Here is a 19,278-nt window from a genome sequence, read left to right as displayed (position 1 = left end):
TAACAGGGTTGCTCACTCCAATTAAAGAAATGGTAGTTCGTTAATAATCTAAGCTTTATAATCAGTCCATTGTTTGATTTCTTTTTGCACGTGCCTAAAGCCAAAATGGAAAGGAAAAAAGCCCTCGGAACTGTTCTTTTTAAATTTTATTTTCACCCCAATGAGAATATGCAAATGAACCAAACAGGAATATGGTGTCATGGGTAAGAGGGGGAAAGTGAGGTGATTTTACTTGAACACTTTAAAGCATGATATTGAAGTATTCTATATTTTATTTTATAAATCCTCCCCCCACCCCAAAGAGAACGAAAGCCTGCCTTGATAGTTGTTGTAAAGCAGGGATAGGGAATCTCTTTTGGCCCAAAGGCCAAATTGACTCCAGGCAAGCAAGTTGGCCACATGCAACAGTGGGCACACTCACTATTGCATGTGGGCGCCCTAACATGATTGCCCAGACCCCATCCTCTCTCCCTCTCTCTCATGCAGAACACGTAGACAATACACACACGCACACGCCACCCAAAATTGCCCCCCATGGCAATTAGGCTTTTTAAAAGCCTTTGCTGCAAAAGTAATAATAAAACCCATCAAAATCGCTCCTATGCCTCATTAAGGTGGTGGGGGGTTAGTCCTGGCCTCCCCAGCAGCGTCCTTTGCCCCTGCTGCAGCCATAGGCTTTTAAAAGGATGTGAAATGCAGTGCAGGGTGGGACCAGCAGGGGGAGATCTCTTATTTCCAATCAGCTGATCAGAATTTAAAGAGATTTTTCCCTGCTTAGAAAGAGTGAGTGGGAGGCCTGGCGGAAGAAGATTATTATTATTTATTGCATTTTTATACCGCTCAATAGCCGAAGCTCCCTGGGCGGTTCGCAAAAACGAAAACAATTCAAAGTGTAAAACAAACAGTACAAAAATGTGAGATAAAATACACATTAAAACGAATTAAAACATACCATACATGATTAATACATCCTGAAAACATTCTAAAATTTCACTGGATAGGCCTGCCAGAATAGATCAGTCTTTATTGCTTTTTTAAATTCTAAAAGACTGTCAAGTTGATGAATCTCAACAAAAGATGGTGGGCTGGATGGGGAACCCGTGAGCCAAATAGAGGCCAGAGGTTCCCCTTCCTTGATGTAAAACAAAGACATGTGAAGCATCAGTTATCATCTTACTCCAGCAACAGCTTTCATTCGGTCCGTCCACATTTGAAAATTTTCACCTCTTCTTGTATTCCTACTCCTAAACTCTCTGTTGAGCTCTGTGTGAGTGAGATTCCCGCCCCGCCTTCTCCTGAGCCTGAGGACTGAGTGCCATTAATTGGGACTTTTTATTGAAATCAGAATTCTAATTGTTTCAGTTTAACATTGCAGGCCTGTTATACATGGAAAATAGTGACCATAACTGTTGCCGCTGAATGTTTAAATGGTGAATATGCTGATGTTATAAACCTCTCGCCTACCAGATTTGGTGTACAGTTGAGCATAGTGGGATATGAATATATCCCCAGATAATGCGGCAGGTATATTGAACCCGTTGGGAATAAGACAGATAAAAGGAGGTGTTGGATGTTAGACAAGGTGGCTAATGAAGGAGGGGCCTTTTCAGTGGTGGTGTCGAGACTGTGGGACTCCCTACGTAGTATACCTGGTGTCTTCTTGACTGACACCTTTAGATGCTGGGCAAAGTCTATCCCGCTCTGCCATGACTGGGGTACTGAAACCTCAGAACCAGGGACTCGGTCCAGCCCTCTGGAGTTCTTCAGGTGGCCATGGGCACCTTCTCCTTCTCCCTTTCCCCCAACTACTGATCATTTGGTGGTTTTTTGGTTTTTGTGGGGGGTTTCCCCCCACCCCCATTCTAAAAGATTGAAATGGCTCTCCTAAGGTTAAGATACAAGCAATAAGAGCTCTAAGCTAAACGATAGTGGTGTTCTTGGCCCCGCCCCTTTTGCCTTTGGCCCCGCCCACCACTGAGAGGCGGCTCTCGAGAGCTTCTCCTAAGTGGAACTTGGCCCTGGGGCTGGAAGCGGTGCAACGCCCCTGCTTGTTTAATTGCCCTACACTGGCTGTTGATGTTCTTAATTCTTTTTTTAAGGACCGATTTCATTTGTTTCTGCTGCTTTCACGGAGGCGCTTTTTAATTTTGTTCTGCGCTTTCTTGAGGCTACTGGCAGTAGTGCAATAGAAATGTATAAACAAGATGGCATGAACGTGGTTAACTGCTCCTTCTCTGAATTGCTCAGGGACTAGAGGAAGAGACGGGTTCACATGGCTATGGTGTGACAGACTTTGAGGTCTGGGTGTCTGCCCCCCACCCCCCCCAGTTGAGGAGCGGCCTCAAAAACTCTACAAATAACTAACGTATAATTGATTCTCTCGTGTAGGCCATGTGGTAGAGGAGAAGCCTGCTCTTCGGATGGATACTCTACCAGCACCACCGCCAGAGGAGAAAGATGTTGGAACGGTGCCAGAAGACCGACCCAGGCCAGAAGGGCGTCCTTCCTCACCCATCCCACTGCTGCCACCACCCAAGAAACGCCGGAAAACTGTTTCCTTCTCAGCTCCTGGTGAAGATGACGAGATCAAGGGGGTCTTGGAGAAGCCACCTGAATTGGCACCTTCGCCTCTTCTGCCCCCACCGCCCCCTCCTCCTCCTCCTCCTCCTCCTCCGCCTCCTCCCCCCACAGAGGAAGCACAACCCCCATTAGTGCCTGTGGAACCCATGGTAGCGCCCCAAGTGCCCTTAACCTCAGACGCCCCGGCTCCAGTGGCCTCTTCCCTACCTCCCGCAGCGCCCCCCGTTAAGCCAGTGGCTGCTGCCAGCCGCAGGCGGGAGCCCCCCAAAGCCAGCCAAAGAACAATCAGCAACTTGCCAGCAGACCACGCTTCCCTTGTAAAATGTTGGTCGGAAGAGATGCCGCCGGCTGGCCGCTCCCGGAACCGCTCTCGCTCCCGGAACTCGGAGCCCTTGCGGGTACCTCAGCCCCCAGAAGAAGACAGGCTGCGCATCCGTGAACACATGGGGGCATCCTCTCTGCTAGAGCTGGCGAATCAACCCGACCTGGCTGTGTTGGCGGATGTGGCTCTCAAGATGCCTGTTGGCGCAGGTGGCGAAGACTCCGAGGAGACGGAGACCTCGGACGAGGCTGAGGAGCCCAAGGCCCTGCCGCCGCCGCCGCCGCCTGCACGGTCCCTCGAAGTCAACAGCATCCTGATGGAGCATAACTACGCCATGGCTGTCCGTGTGGCGACAGTGACTGCCCCCCGCAAGCTGGAAGAGCCAGTGTTGCTTAGCTCTGCTGACTTCTTGCGGGGGGATTTGTACAGTGAACACATTGGCGAGGTCCTGGAGGCTCCCGAGGAGGTGGTGGCCGATGCCGGCGAGGTCAAAGCGGAGCCTGATGTGGGTGACCTTGTGGCGCTGCCTCCTGCACTTCCCCTGCCTGCTGAGAAGACCAAGGCCGTCGTCCCAGAGCAGCAGCAGGCCAAGAAACATCCCCACTGGCTCAAGGAGGAGGCAATAAAGGACCCAGGGCCGTTGCCCTTTGGGCCGGAGGATCTTTTCCCTTCGGAGAGCGAGGAGGAGGAGGAGGACGAAGAGAGCGCCGACAGCAGCGACGAAGGGGAGATCCGTAGGAGATCCCTGCGCTCCCACTCCCACAAGCACAGCCCAGCCCAGCCGCCTCCCCCACCGCCTGTCTTTGAGACACGCAGCGAGTTTGAGCAAATGACAATCTTGTACGACATCTGGAACTCGGGGCTAGATTTGGAGGACATGAAGTACTTGAGGCTGACGTACGAGCGCCTGCTGCATGAGGACAACAGCACAGACTGGCTGAATGACACTCACTGGGTTCACCACACCAATATCCTTCCTGGAGTAGATGGCAGTCGATACGTTGGAGGGGGGGTGCATCTGTGTTGTAGACATATACTGGTGGTCTACCAGTTTGACTACCGAGGCCGCTCCCAAAGACTTCTGGGAATTGTAGTTTGGTGAGAGCTGCTGGCAATTCTCTGTTTTGAGATTCCCAGTCCTCCCTCCTGAAAGAACTGCAGTTCTCTAGGAAGAAGGGATGATGATGAAACCAGTTGAAGTCTGTAGCATGGGTATACCTCTCCGTCTTTCCTGTCCCCGGGACTGGATTTTATTGTGCAGATTTAAGGGGGTTCTACCAAACCTAAGGTATAAAAGATGGTGGCCCTTGTTTTATAAGGCAAGCACGGTGTTTGAGGCACCTGCTCGGACTACTCTAATAATTTGTTTTTTTGTGGTTGGTGAGATGGGGTATTGCTAGACTTTTTGTGAGAACTCCCCAATTCTGTCTAGTATCATTCCCATTACACTCCATCCCAAGGATTCAGGATGGTTAAAACAAAACACGGAAAACATAAATCTTTTTCTTAAAAAAAGAAAGAAAAGAAAAGCCACAACACATTGAATAGCATGAATAGTGTACAGGTTGTTCACTCTGTCGTGACCCTGAGTCTGCTTTACTCGAGGGCTGCCTGGTTAGATTTGGGACAAGGGGAAATGGGGACTTAATTTTCTCTCGTCATTTCCCTCCAGGAGGAACAGAGTTCCGATTCTGCTAGTGGGGGAGAGGTATAGATGGCAGCCTTCCTTCCACTCCCCTTTAGTCCAAGGCCTCGAAAAAAGGGGGAAATTGCTTGCTTGGCCCAAACGCAAGAGGTAGTAAGAGAGACGTGGGGCTTGTTGTCCACCTCCTTGTTTCACTCCCCCTCCCCACCCATTCCTTGCTGCATGATTTCTGTGTTCTCCTTAACTCCCCCCCGCCTCCACTCACAAACATTGCAAACCCCAAGCGGAAGCGGAAGTCGTCTGACCTGCGGGAGCACCAAACGGGCTGTGCCCGCAGCGAGGGCTATTATCACATCAGCAAGAAGGAGAAGGACAAGTACCTTGACGTGTGCCCGGCCACTGCACAGCAGCTGGATGCTGCTGATACGCAGGTCTGGTCCATTTTGCTGAGATGTGTCCTCTGAATACCTTAGCCAGGGTCACTTCGCAGCGTAGTAGTAACTCTAGAACAGCCTTCCTCAACCTGGGGCGCTCCAGATGTGTTGGACTGCATCTCCCAGAATGCCCTAGCTGGGGCATTCTGGGAGTTGTAGTCCAACACATCTGGAGCGCCCCAGGTTGAGGAAGGCTGCTCTAGAATGAGTAACAAGGGCTATTATTTGGGGATGAAGAATGTGTGCAGGTGCATATTTCAGGAAGAGAAAAGGCCACACCGAAAATAAATATTCTACACTGAGGGAATTCCAGGTCTAAATTCTGAGGCCTTTGTGTATTATGCACATTAAGTGATTTCCCCCACCACATGTTTTTTCTTAATTAGTATGAATTACTTTGCAGCTTTTATTATTAAGGCACAATTCTGCTTCTCGTAATCATGGTGACAGGCAAAGAGTTAGGACATGGGGTTGACGCTTTGACTCCCAAGTGTGGGGAATGCTCTTCAGCAACTCCAGCATCTTAGATTTCACCAGGCATTTCCCACAGGTTCTTAAGTATATCCTTGCAACTGCAAGAGCTAGAAACTTTGCTCTTAAAAAACAAAATCTGAGATTCTCCGGAAGCAGAAAACACACACAAAACCCTGTGCTTCTAAAAGAATTGTGGCATTTGCACAAACTGTGGAAGAAACGTAGCTGATGCTCTCCTCTTTATATCAGGCATGTGACTGCTAACTCATTTCGCCCAGTAATTGGAAAAGCGACAGCATTTGTGGCCATTGTTTTGCCATCTTTTGTCTCCTGTAAGCAACCGTCTGTAATTATGTACATTATAGGAATATTTGCACATAACAGGGGTAAATCATGGGTTAATTACCCAAGATTTGCTGCGGCGTGTGCCAGGCACTTTCCCACATTCCACAGCCTTTTTGAATGTTCATCCCCCCAAATGGGCCAATCGGGGATTGCTACATGATGTCCAAACCCCCGAATATTAGAGGTTCGTTGTGGTTTAAACAACCCACAGTGAACCTTCAATTAGTAGGGATGTTAACTGAGAATTGCTTAACCCACATTTAACCTATAGTGTCCGAATTCGGGTGTCACATAGCAACTCTCGATGAGCCCAATCAGAGGTTGAATATTCAAAATGGCACAGCATGCAGTCTTGACCAAACATGGGTTTAATTAGCCCATGATTTGCTGCTGTGTGCAAAACAGGTACATATATTGGCTGCACAGTGTGTGTGTGTGTATGACAAAACCAAGCCTAGGGGGCTGCTGGAGAGGAAGCAACAGCAGTGAGCAGGTCTGTGACTTTTGGTCATAAGATGATGTTCATATGCAGCTGTTATGAAGGGACGAGCCATAGCTCGGTAGAGCTCATGGGAAAGGTCCCAAGTTCGATCCCTGCCATCTCCAGGTAGGGCTAGGAATAATTCCTGCTTGAGAGTCTATAGAGAGCTGCTGCCGGTCAGTGTCGACAGTGCTGAGCTAGATGGACCAGTGGTCTGACTCAATAGAAGGCCATGTTAAGGCACATGGATGGGTGATACTATAAGCAACTTTGAACATCGGCAACGGAACATGCGAGGCCGAAAAGAGGCTCGCTTAGTCTGAGTGTACATTATGGCTAGTATGATTCTGCTATTGTTTTATAGATGTGAAAATTCCAAGTACTGTTCTCAGTGCCACATAGGGATACTGTCGATGTGTATCACCTTCCTGGAGCTCCATGAATCAGTGGATGAGATAGAGGGAATTCATTTAAGGACTGTCTCTTTCCTTTTCGTGCGTTTTATTTTAATGAACTCCCCTTTCCCTCCCCAGGGCACCAACCGCATCCTGTCAGAACGGCGATCTGAACAAAGGCGCCTGCTGAGCGCCATTGGCTCCTCCGCCATCCTTGATAGTGACCTTCTAAAACTTAACCAGCTTAAGGTACCCAAGGGCTGTCTTGTTAAGAAAGTAGGAAAATGTGGAGCAAGGTGGGATGAGAAATGTGATCCTAGCACATCCCTCAGAAAGAACAGGGCAGTGAACATTCCTTTCTAATGCGGAGGCTTCTTAAAATGTTACTGGGCTGAGCAGGGCTGCTCCGCTTTCCCTACAGTCATTTTTGATTCCTGTGATACAGGCGGTTGCTGCTTTAGGAGGCAGAGCAGGGCAGGCTTTCAGACAAAGGTTTTATAAGACTTCCTGTGCAGTTCATAACACACACACAAAAATTTCAGCCGGGGTGGGAGCCAGCAGTACTCTCAAATTAAATTGTCTGAGCAAAGCCATATTATCCAATTGGCACAAGATCTTCTCGCTTTAATTCTTGAGCGTTTGCAAAATTGGAGACCTTGCCACTGAAAGCAAAAGTCAGAAGAAGGGGTTACACAAAGCATTTTGAGAGCTCTAGTTATCTAGGGCCATGAAGGGAAAGGAATGGGATCACTTTAAGAATAAAAGCCTTATTTCTTCAGCTAATACAGTCAATCCGCCTCTCCTGTGTGGGTTTATACCGTTAGCTAACACACTGTACCCTGAAAAGAGACCCAAATGGTTAAGTTGATGATTTTTGCAGACTTTTTTTTTTTTTTTTGCTTTGGGCAGAATCATTAGGCACATTGCCTCTTTTTTCTCTCTTCCAACCATTCTCTAGGATCTTGAGGACTAATAATCCTGAGTTTATATAGAATGAAATGAGGCTGTCAGGAATCCGGATTCCAGGCAGCTCCGTGGCCACCTCTCACTTACCCTGTGCCCATCATTCCTCTCCTTATCACCCTCCTCCTCCTTTTTCTCTGCAGTTCCGGAAGAAGAAGCTACGTTTTGGCCGGAGTCGAATTCACGAGTGGGGCCTCTTTGCCATGGAGCCGATTGCCGCTGACGAGATGGTTATCGAGTACGTGGGTCAGAACATCCGGCAGGTGAGTAACAATGGGTTGAGGTTTAGAAAACGGTGCTTTATGGCTCCTGCTTTGGCATCTTGCCCAGGGGCGTCTTGATAACATGAGACCCCCGCAGCCGTATCCCAAAGCCCGCCCCCAGTTTTGATCCATATATTTAATTTTGTTGTGGTTTTAAAAAAATAAACTCCCAATTAAGACTTCCTCCTTTCTTCGCAATGTATCAACAGCCACCAGAAGTTTTAAAAAAGAAAAGATGAAGCATCTTTCGGAAGCGTTCAGGCTTTGCCTGGTTTCTAATGGTGGCATTGCTATAGTTACTGGGCAGCAGTCCTCTGCACGTTTTCCTTGGTGCTTCTGGATGTGCCAGGATTTAGCTACTGTTTGTAGGTCTGCAGGCTGAGAACGTCCTTCTCCCAACCTTTTCCACCCCCTGTATTTGTTATTGTATTGCCTGTAGTTTTAAAAACAAGAACCCTGCTTCAGTGACTGGGGGTGGGTGGGGGATGTGCCTAAATTATAGTGGCTGCAATGGGGGAGTAACTGAAGGTACCAAAGTAAAACTCTGCCTCTGTGAGTTCATCACTGAAGCTGCACTTTCCCGTATGAGGCATTGACGTGTGTCTACTGGAGCTCATGCCACCAGTTGTCACTAGGGGGCGCTGTGAAGGTGTCGTGGAGCAGGACTGTCTTTTCATCGCTGCCTTGGGAGGACCTGTTTGTGTCCTGGACAATGCATTCAGGAAATTCTTACGGGTTTTTTTGGCAATGCTTGGAGAGACTATTGCATTTTTCCCCCCCTTGAATGACAGGCCCAAATATGGAAAGCATTGTAGTGATGGCTGTCAAATGGCATTTTGGCCCTGGGAAACTAGTCGTAGCTGTTAACCCTCTCCCAGAGTCTGACTTATCCAACCTCACAGATGATCAATCTCATACACTTTTCCAGCAGTGAAGGGGGGTATCCTAGGATGCATTGTCGCTCCCACTCGCTCCTATAGGCAAGGATATGTAAATTAGGCTTTGAAGCGCCTTCCCTCATGAAGGAGCAAAGCTCCTTCCAGTTTCATTCCTGCCTACCTCTGAGGAAGTTTGTCTGCATTAGATGGCCGACTTTTATTTTTCTTGAAGGCCTTATGTCTTAGATTACTCTTTAGCTGATTTTCATTTTCCCCATTTCCTCTATATCTTTGTTTCTGCTCAGCCCTCCTCCAACTCCTTCAAAAAAAAGCAGGGGGGGGGGAGACCGAGGGAAGAACAAGCTGAGGGCTACCTTTGTGATGTCTGACTCCCAAGTCCACCACCAGGCCAGGATTGTTGTGTGACTCCCTTCAGGAGGTGGTAGATGCCTGCTTGGAAGGCCCGCAAAGGAGAGCTAGCTTGTGGCCGGGCCTGGCAGGTGCAAATCTGACTGCCTGAATACCCTGACATACTCATTCTTTCTTGAAGGTGGTGGCCGACATGCGTGAGAAGCGGTATGCCCAGGAGGGCATTGGGAGCAGCTACCTTTTCCGCGTGGACCACGACACAATAATTGATGCCACCAAATGCGGCAACCTGGCTCGCTTCATCAACCACTGCTGCACGGTGAGTTTGTGTGGGAATGATAAAAAACAGGCACCCTCGTTATTGCTCTTACAATCATCATTTCTGTGCTGTTCCTATTAAGCATACTTGCTTATTTAGTGGTGCCAATGAATGTAGCATTTTGAAGCACAAATTTAAAGTTAAATATAAATTAAGCAGATGTTTCTGTAGTTCTGCTCTTGGCTGATCACCTTGCATGCTGCATAGTTACACATACATGCACTTGCTCTGTTATGTTATGCCCACTTTCCCCCTAGCTAAGGCATAGGCCAAGGGCTCTAACCCCCTGTTTGCTTGTATGAACAGCAATCCTGGTATGGACCTTTGCAATCCCCTTATGCACCTTTGTTGCCTCCTCCCTCGCGCAAGCCAAGAGGTGGGGAACCCAAAGGGCTCCATCACAGTATCTGCTGACTGCACCCAGGGCTGCTGCTGCCATAGAGGCAGCTCAGGCGGCGGCCTAGAGCGCCAAGCAAAGGAGAGCGCCGAACGGCGCACCCGGAAGCTGCTCTCCTAGAGCAGCTTCCAGGCGCGCTGTTCCAAAGCCAACCCCAGCATCCTGGCTTCAAAGCCAGCGCCCGGCCGGAAGCCGCTCCTGGCTTTGAAGCCAGGATGCTGGGGTTGGGGGGGGGCGGGCGGCTTCAGAATGGCGCGCCCGGAAGCCACTCTGCTTCAAAGCCATTCTGAAGCCACCGCCCCGCCCCCCAACCCCAGCGTCCTGGCTTCAAAGCCAGGAGCGGGGGCGGGGGCAGCTTTAATACAGCGTGCCTGCCTAGGGCACAAAATAGTCTGGCGCCAGCCCTGACTGCACCAGGGAGCAGTGGGCTAAAGAGCCCTTGGCCCATGTCTTGACTTGTACGGGGCTGGATCAGTGGGCGAAGCCAGTTTTGCTCATCTTCCGGGCCTTGCTTAGTTGGAGCACTCAGCCACGAGAGGGCTCCTGATCCCATAGGGGGCCTACTCTGAGGGAGGCTTGGAAGATGGCAACAAGCAAGAGGGCCTTCTCTGTGTTGGCCCCCCCAATTGTGAAACACTCTCCTCAAAGAGGCCCGCCTGGTTCTGGCATTGCTATTTTTTCGGCACCAGGTCAAGACTTTCCTCTTTTCCCAGGCATTTAGCAATATGCAATGAGCTTCACTGATCCTGGATCTCTTTTTAGGTTCGGCTGACAGCTTATAGTTGTTTTTAGATGTATGTTTTTGTGTATGCTGCATGTTTTTAAGTTTTGTATATCGTTTTTAATTGTTTTACTCATATGTAAACCGCTCAGAGAGCTTCAGCTATGTGGCGGTGTAGAAATGTAATAAATAATAGTAATAGTAGTAATAGTGACAACGATGATGATAATAGTAGTAGTAGTAACAACAACAATAATATAATAAATAATTTACTTTTATGGCATTGCCGATGAACTTAGTATTTTACTGCGTAAAATAAGCAAAAATAAAAACCCCAGGCTTCTGCCCCAAGGAGCTTACAACTTCATACATCAACATTACTGAAACACTGAGACAGGCTAGCTTGTTCCCCAATGCTGCATAATACCTTAAAAAATGAAGCAGGGTTGGCGCTCCAGCAGCAACGGTGAACAGTACAGAGAAACCTGGGGAGAACAGTACAAAGAGGTGAAGAAGGCTCCACATCAAGGAACTAAGGGAATACATCTATCTCATCGCCTCTTCCCTTGTTACCAGCATCCCTTTGCTTTGCACACAATGATTCGAATGTTCGGTGGCATTACACATGCATTGGGGGTTAGAAAATCAAACCAGAGGTCTTGCTCCCGGCTTCTGGAGAAGTGGTTGTAACCAACTAGTGCCTCAGTGGATCCTTTTATGCCGCAGCAGCGGCGCTGGCCTTGGCGTAGAGCTGACCTGTTGCCGTCATCGCCAGCTGACTTCTGTTCATCCCTTCCTTCCGCAGCCCAATTGCTATGCCAAAGTCATCACCATAGAATCCCAGAAGAAGATCGTCATCTACTCCAAGCAGCCCATCAGCATCAACGAGGAGATCACTTATGACTACAAGTTCCCAATTGAGGAGAACAAGATTCCTTGCCTGTGTGGTACAGAGAACTGCCGGGGCACCCTGAACTGAGACAGAGCCATGGCATTCATATTTATTTTGTTTCCCCCATCTTTCACCTGTAGCTCAGCTTCTCTCCCCACAGAATTGGGGGTAGGAGGAAATCTCTGTCGCCTTAAGACCCATCCAGCTAACTTTTACGTTCCTAGCCAATGAGAAAGCACTTCCCTTTCTTCAGGTTCTAATCAATGAGAAATTCCCTTTTCTTCCTCCCAATCAGAAATGGCAACTTTTTAATTTATTTTTTGGGGGATATTGCTATCATTTTTGATCCAACATTTCATGCCGCACAACCTACGAAGCAGTGAGTTATGGGTTGTGCAGTAAAGCAGACGAGGCAGGCCTACTTGCACACAGCAACCCATCGGTTTAAAAACCAATGGGCTGTTGTTACTTGTGAACAGGTTCTAGGTTTGTTACGAACATGCCTTGCTTCAGAATATCTTGCCTAATAAATAGAATGACCATCCCATTTATTCTTCCAAGTATTTGAGGCCATAGAAATAGAGGTTCCGAAATCTAATTGGATTGTGTTGTTCATATTGCAATCTCCCTGCCCTTTTCCTTTCCTGTCTGTCTCTCTTGTAACATATAGTAAGGAGTGGGCTGGGAGAAATACTTAACTATATTAATGAAAGGAGTTTGGATTTCTTTCCTTGCTACAATTACGGCCTCAACCAAGCTGACTTGTAGCTTAAGCTGAGGCCTTCCCCAAAGCACCCACCCCTAATCATTTTTCTTTAGGAGAAGAAAGTTGTGTATATATCTATTCCAGATGGATTGGCTGTTTCTTGTAGAAACACACAAGTTTATTGGTATGTAAATATTTTATTATTTTTGTTTTCCACTTCATACTAAAAAGAAAACTGTAAATAACGTTGCAATGTGTTTCCTTCTCCTGTTTTCATCCCCACATGCATTGTGCCACCCTTTTCTTTTGATGCAAAGTGGGATTTTTTTTTCTCCTGGGGAAAAAGCATAATAACCTTTTGGATGGTGCATTGGAGAGGCCAAAAGAAGTGTATTTCTTTCACAACCCAAATGGGAGTCAGTTCTGAAAGGCAAAAGATGTTATAACGAGGCATAGGGAAATATTTCAGCAGGGTTTTATTTTTTACTTCTAAAAATTCTGTTTGTACTCTGTTTGCTGTGTATTTGTTTTTAAATAGTACCGAGTTGGGTAATTCCATTTTAGAGCACTTTTTCTCAGGTGTGTGTTTTCACTTAGTTTCACCCAGAGCCAAAAGCAATTGGGTGCCTTCAAGTTTCCCTGGCCTAAATGTCCTTTCCTTTCTGGGGGAACTACACATGGTGTCTGCAAACACAAATTTTCAAATTTGTTTGAATAATGGCAATATGAAGGGATTCCTTCAGGGAAGGATAAACTTGGTAGCTAAGCCCTCATTTCCTTGCTGCTCTTCTGTGCTTCAGCCCGTCACCTAGACAGGCAGCCATTCAAGCAGAGAATCCCTTTCCTTCTCCGCTTCCATCCATTTGGTGTAAATAGGAACGTTTGTCGTATAGGATGAGAAAACGGATCCTCCAGGAGGTGTCTTCTATTGACCCTTCAAATACTTGGCGTGAGCAAGATATCAAGCGACAGAATTGCATGTTATGCCCACAAACCTGGTTTGCCATGTCCAAGGATGCTGAATACGATGACTGCTGGAGAAGGGGGGACATTGTCCGGAGAGATGGTGTCAATAGGAGGGTGTGCTTAATGTTTCTCCCGCCTTCTCCCTGACGGTCCTTCCCTCCAGCTTCCTTGTCCCTATTCCACCACCACCAACCCCTGCGGACATAAGCCAGTCCATGAAGAGGGAAGCAGTGTCAGGTAAAGGCTCGCCATTTCTCTTCTGAAAGTGCCCTTCTCCTTACTTTTCTGATACTTTGCGAACACAATTAGAAACCTGTTTGCTGATGGTAGTTAGTATATAGTTCCACCCCAAGCTCCTTCCAGCATGTTGAAGGCGAGTTGTGGCCTAGTGAACAGCCTCTTCTCACATAGCTCTGTGTTTAATTCCCTTTGGGCCATGCTTCTCTTGTGTATCCTCTTAGGGGGCAGGTTTAAGGATGCCATTGAATTGTGCTGTTCCTTTGTTAGGACCTCTGGATTTGAAACCAGTGGTCGCTTTGCCTCTTCTTGTTGGCTGTGCTTCTCTCCCCCCGCCCCCCAAACACGCTATGAAAGAGGGTTCCTAAGTAGCCAAACCGAGACATTCTCCAAGGGATTTACTTCTCAAGGTGGCAAAATCATGGCACCTCCTCTAAAAGCTCTGTCTCATTTTGAAGTTTACTCCTTCCATATCCAAAGAAAGCTCAGTATCTTGCTTTAAAGGACTCTATGAGAACTTGACCAGTGGAACTTTTTCTGGGGAGTGGGAACCGGATCTAGCAATTACTTGTAACAGGCTTGCTGTGTTCAATTCTATAACTTCAGGCTCTCACCTCATGTGGTTTTGTTCTTGATGGAACTGTACACATTCCCCCCCCCCCCGCCCCACCATTTACCACTCTTACGTTTTGGAAACAGAGAGAAAAGAAGTTTTAGTAAGTTATCTTAGCAACTAGTGTGGTGAAGGAAAAGGCTGAAGCATCTGGCAAAGGAAAATGAGAGAGCAGAGCAAGGAGGGACGGACTTGTATGCTGTTGTTGAAAAACAAAACATGCATGCGCACACTTAATTCTCTTTCTATCTGTGTGCACGTGCTTTTGTTCTTATTGATTTGGGTCCTTGGATATTTTTTCTTCAATTACATCTTTTAAGAATTTTCCAAAATGAGCTTTTTCATCCTTTTAAGTTAGTTTCATTCAGTAGCAAAATGTGTTCCTGCCACTTAACAAATCAGGCAGAAGGCTATGGTTGTTTGCATCTTCTTCAAGGGTTTCTTTACAAAACTTAAATCCAACAATTTTGGGTTCAACCCCCCCCCCCCCCCACACACACACATAATTCCTCTTTAGGGCTGCTGTTTTAAAAAACATCAGTCCCTTAAAATCTGTATCGTTCTTAGGATTCAGAAACTAGAACCTTCTACACCTCCCTGAGTTCAGTGGTCTCTTACCCAGAATGAGCCATTTAGCTAACCTTTAACAGCTTAACTTGGCGTTCTGCTTTAGATTTCGGATGGGTTCCTGTTTTAACATGAAACTTTGGTAAGAGCAACTTTGCTGATATTTAATGTTGCTACAATTGCAAACATGACTGCTTTTAAGCACAATACATTGGCAGCGAAAAGAAGACATTCAATTATGTAATTTCTCTGAATTGTGTCTGGTGGCAAGCTTTTGAAAAGCTGGCTAAGTCTCAGCAGATTGGCATGACACATCAAGCTTCTGTTTTTGTTGGATTCAAATCTTTTTTTTCTTCCTGAAAGCGTGTGTGACCCGACATGCATAGAAACTCTGTTCTGGCTTGAACCCCCGGATATGTCAACAGGAGGTCTGGGCTGTTTTTAGAACATGCCTCCCCTTGATTTAGACCTATGGGTATGAATCACTTAATAGTGAAATACAAACAAAGAATTAGAGAGATATACTCTTCCCCTCCCCTTTTCTTTTGCTGTGCCTCATTGAAATAGAGAATGCACAGTAGTAGTTACTTGGTGGGTTTCATACCAATATTTCACCTCCTTTAGCAAAGTCCATTCATTAGGTTTTGTTCTATTTTTTACTTCCCAAGCAGTTAAGCCCTAGTGTGTTCCTGAATCGTGCAGGAGAGATTCCTGGTCGTATTAAACATCATCTGTTTCTCTGCATACAGTGACGTGCCTTTTCCAGGTGTGAATGAAAACCAGTCATTCACTAACAAGTGGTTATTCCAGCTGGTTTTTCGGATTGATCATGTAGCCACCCAAACACGATGTTAATAGTTCTATACTTCCCAGTGTTTAAATATATGGTTGTTGTTTTTAATGAGTTACAGGATGCTTTCATTTCATTTTCCTCCCCTGTTCATCATGAAATTTAGAAATTTTGGTGGCTGCACAGTTTCTCCCCACTACTCACCAAAGCTAGAAAGAAGGGAAACCGTGGTACTCCAATTGATCTGTACAGTCATCTCTGCAACTGTTGTATCCTCATCCAACTTGGCCACATACCTCTTAACAGAATAGATGAGATTCTTTTAAAAGGGGAGGGGGGTTTGGAACAATCATACCTGTGTAAACGATTCCAGATGCTTTAACAAAAACCACAACGTTCTTTTGATCTTTCAGAGGTGACTCCTACTTTGCCAGCTTCTAAACTTGAAGGTTTCTGGAATTACCTACCCACTTCTTCCTTTATGTGCATTTTTTTTCCTGTGTACATATATGTAAAATATATATATATATATAATAGATATACAAAAAAAAATCTCTATACCGGGAAGGGGTATGCTCTTTTAACCTTCTCTAGCAGCAGCAGCGGCTTGCTGAGAGTTTTGTGTTTAATGCAGAGGATGGAAATATGTGTGCACATGGACGGACGGATGGATCCTTTTTTCTCTTTCCCCATTCCCAGCTGCCCAGTGGATGGGTCTCTTTAAATTTGCATACCCACTCTTCTGTCTATATAAATATTATATATATAGATATATATATATAAATATATTTTCATTTGATCTTATTGGCTTCCTACTTGTAAATATGTTAATAATTTGTGGATTCATTACTTGGTGCCAGATAGCACATTTTTATAAAAGTCATTAAACTTTTATTGTACAAAAACATTGGCACATGCTCTTTGTCCTCATTTCTATGCTCTCGGCTGAGTGTGCACTATACCAAAAATGTCTGGATTTTTATACCACGGAAACCCAGCTTGCATGCGTAGAAAGACGACGTGATGTGTAGTGATCAGAGCGTTGGACTATGGGCAGGAAACGAGTTTAAATCTCTCAGCCATGAAGTTCAACATTCGCTTCCCTCACAGGGATTTTGTGAGGATAAAATCAGGGAGGGTGGGGTATGACCATATATGCCTTCTTGAGTTCCTTGGAGGAAGGATGGGATAGACATGTTATAAAATAAATAAATCAGGGCTGTCAAATTTGCAGACACCACAGTGACAACAAAGGTCCGCATAGTTAAAGCAATGGTATTCCCCGTAGTAACCTATGGCTGCGAGAGCTGGACCATAAGGAAAGCTGAGCGAAGGAAGAGAGATGCTTTTGAACTGTGGTGTTGAAGGAAAATTCTGAGAGTGCCTTGGACTGCAAGAAGATCAAACCAGTCCATACTCCAGGAAATAAAGCCAGACTGCTCACTTGAGGGAATGGTATTAAAGGCAAAACTGAAGTACTTTGGCCACATAATGAGAAGACAGGATACCCTGGAGAAGAGGCTGATGCTAGGGAAAGTGGAAGGCAAAAGGAAGAGGGGCCGACCAAGGGCAAGATGGATGGATGATATTCTGGAGGTGACAGGCTTGACCTTGGGGGAGCTGGGGGTGGCAACGGCCGACAGAAAGCTCTGGCGTGGGCTGGTCCATGAAGTCACAAAGAGTCGGAAACGACTGAACGAATAAACAACAAAGGCAGAAAGTAGATTGGGATCCACTGGTAGATCTTTGGGTGATTTGCAGAGATCAGCAAGGATTTCTGACTTTCAGTTATTTAACAACAGAAACAACAAAACTTTCCCCACTTAAATTAGGCTGCTGAAATGCTTGGGATAACCCAGAGGAGATTTTTGCCTCAAATCCAAATTCCCATGAAGCAACTAGGTAGAGAAGTATTACATTTGCTTGCTTTCTCTCTTAGGCCACAAACAGCTAGCAAAATATTGTCGACTGCAACTTGTGTGGAATTATTTACAAGACTATCTACTCCCATCCAGCAGAGGCTCTGAGCCCATATCCTTAATTAATTTCCACAACAAAATGTCAGATCCAGCTCAACTAAACACCAATTCCATCCTATTTCAAAACTAACGTTTGAAAAAAGCAATTTGTTTTTTGGTTTTTTTTGGCAAGTTATCTGCTGCAGCCATTTGCCCTATAAATGCATGACTCACAATGCTTGCATACACTTGCTTAATTTACATAATTCTATTTTCAAGGCACTCAGGATGTTTTAATAAACAAAAAAGAGGAATGTCAGAGAGACCAGAGTTTTTAAATGTAAGGTCTTTTCAGGTAGTTTATGATCATGACTGCTTTGGAAAGCCCCACATGGTTCCAACAATACCAGCTTTATCTGACTCTTTTAAGACAGTAAAAACAACAATCAAAACTAATATGGAGAAGGGGACATAAGGCTTTATATCCTCTACAAAAGTGACATGTCCCAACAGAAGTCAGGAGGGGCAAATGGAGGCATGTGTGTCTTGTCTACTTATGCTGCAATGACAGAGTAGATTTTTCCAGGGCAAATTGGACTTCTCATCCACCCAAAGGTAAGTTACTTTTTTAACATTTAATTACATTATATTTTTTTATTAATTTCAGTACTTGCTTTTCAACCAATAGAATTAGTTTTAACTGACCTCTAACGTTTCAAATTGCCAAACTTTTCCCTTCTTTTCGACACTTGGAGTTTCAAATCCTCTGTAAAAGACCCTGCCATTTACAAAACAAATCTATTTTTATTTTTTTAAAAATCAGCTTCTTACACATTCAGCTACCATTTATATTTTCATACACGTCACAAAGAGGTAATCAAATAAGCAGGGAAAAGCTTGAATGGAAGAGAAATGGGGGAACAGGAGGAAAGAAAACAGGTGATTAAAAAATGCCAAATGATTGCCAGCCCTTTTTATTCTGCTTATATTTCTCATATCTGTAGACCTTTATGTTACGTCTTCCTTTGCTACAAAATCCACTAATAAAAAGACTGGTATCTCTATGTCTGCTTCAGTTTTCTTCCCATTTTACCCATGACCAGCCCTTATTATTATTATTATTATTATTATTATTATTATTATTATTATTATTATTATTATTATTATCTGTATACTGCCCCATAGCCAAGGCTCTCTGGGCAGTTTACATAGGATAAAAACACTTAAAAACAATATTCAAAAACTTAAAATCACAAAAACATACAATTTAAAACCACAAAACATACAAAAACAAACCCAGGCCAATTACATATTGCTAAATGCCTGGGAGAAGAGAAAAGACTTGACCTGGCACAGAAAAGATAATGTTGGTGCCAGGCAGGCCTCATTAGGGAGACATAAATGCTCCTCTCCACGGAAACCTTTAGTAAAAGGCGAAAGATTTATATGATCTGAAGAGAAACCAGAGTAGAGTTGGAAGGGGTCTCTAAGGCCATCGAGTCCAACCCCCTGTTCAATGCAGAAATCCACCTTAAAGCATCCCTGACAGAATGCTGTCTAGCTGCCTCTTGAAGGCCTCTAGGATGGGAGAGCCCATGACCTCCCTAGGGAATTGGTTCCATTGTCGTACTGCTCTAACAACCAGAGAGTTTTTCCTGATGTCCAGCCGGAATCCGGCTTCCTGTAACTTGAGCCCATTATTCCTTGTCCTGCACTCTGGGAGGATCAAGAAGAGATTCCTGGCCCTCCTCTGTGGGGCGACCTTTCAAGTCCTTGAAGAGTGCTATCAGGTCTCCCCTCAGCAGAGGGTAGTCCCACTGGCATTCAGCCCCGAACACATAACCCCAGCATCCAATGCAATGCTGGCTCCAGGTTTTGGAGAGCCCTTGGGCAAGAGGCCTTCAGTAGGTCTACCAGTGAGCCAGCAGGCATCTGCTCCTTTTCACCACCCCTGTTGTCTGGG

General features: G+C 45.7%; 1 protein-coding gene and 1 pseudogene across 2 annotated transcripts in view; one reads left to right on the top strand and one right to left on the bottom strand.

Moving 5' to 3' along the window:
• The window catches only part of SETD1A (SET domain containing 1A, histone lysine methyltransferase), a 33,943-nt gene extending 17,699 nt beyond the window's left edge, over nt 1-16,244 (top strand). For both annotated transcript variants that reach the window (XM_063138612.1, XM_063138613.1), the window contains 6 exons: nt 2,389-3,870; nt 4,809-4,978; nt 6,815-6,925; nt 7,783-7,902; nt 9,331-9,468; nt 11,392-16,244. In XM_063138612.1, the coding sequence (XP_062994682.1) occupies nt 2,389-3,870; nt 4,809-4,978; nt 6,815-6,925; nt 7,783-7,902; nt 9,331-9,468; nt 11,392-11,565 (2,195 nt within the window). In that variant the 3' untranslated portion in view covers nt 11,566-16,244. The remainder of the gene's footprint in view (nt 1-2,388; nt 3,871-4,808; nt 4,979-6,814; nt 6,926-7,782; nt 7,903-9,330; nt 9,469-11,391) is intronic.
• A 2,467-nt stretch (nt 16,245-18,711) lies between these two features.
• Nucleotides 18,712-18,781, bottom strand: LOC134407079 (U5 spliceosomal RNA; annotated as a pseudogene).
• Between the last annotated feature and the right edge of the window lie 497 nt (nt 18,782-19,278).

Source organism: Elgaria multicarinata, chromosome 11 (genome assembly GCF_023053635.1).
Source record: "Elgaria multicarinata webbii isolate HBS135686 ecotype San Diego chromosome 11, rElgMul1.1.pri, whole genome shotgun sequence".
NCBI classification, from domain to species: Eukaryota; Metazoa; Chordata; class Lepidosauria; order Squamata; family Anguidae; genus Elgaria; species Elgaria multicarinata.
This window is presented reverse-complemented; position numbering and strand designations above follow the sequence as displayed.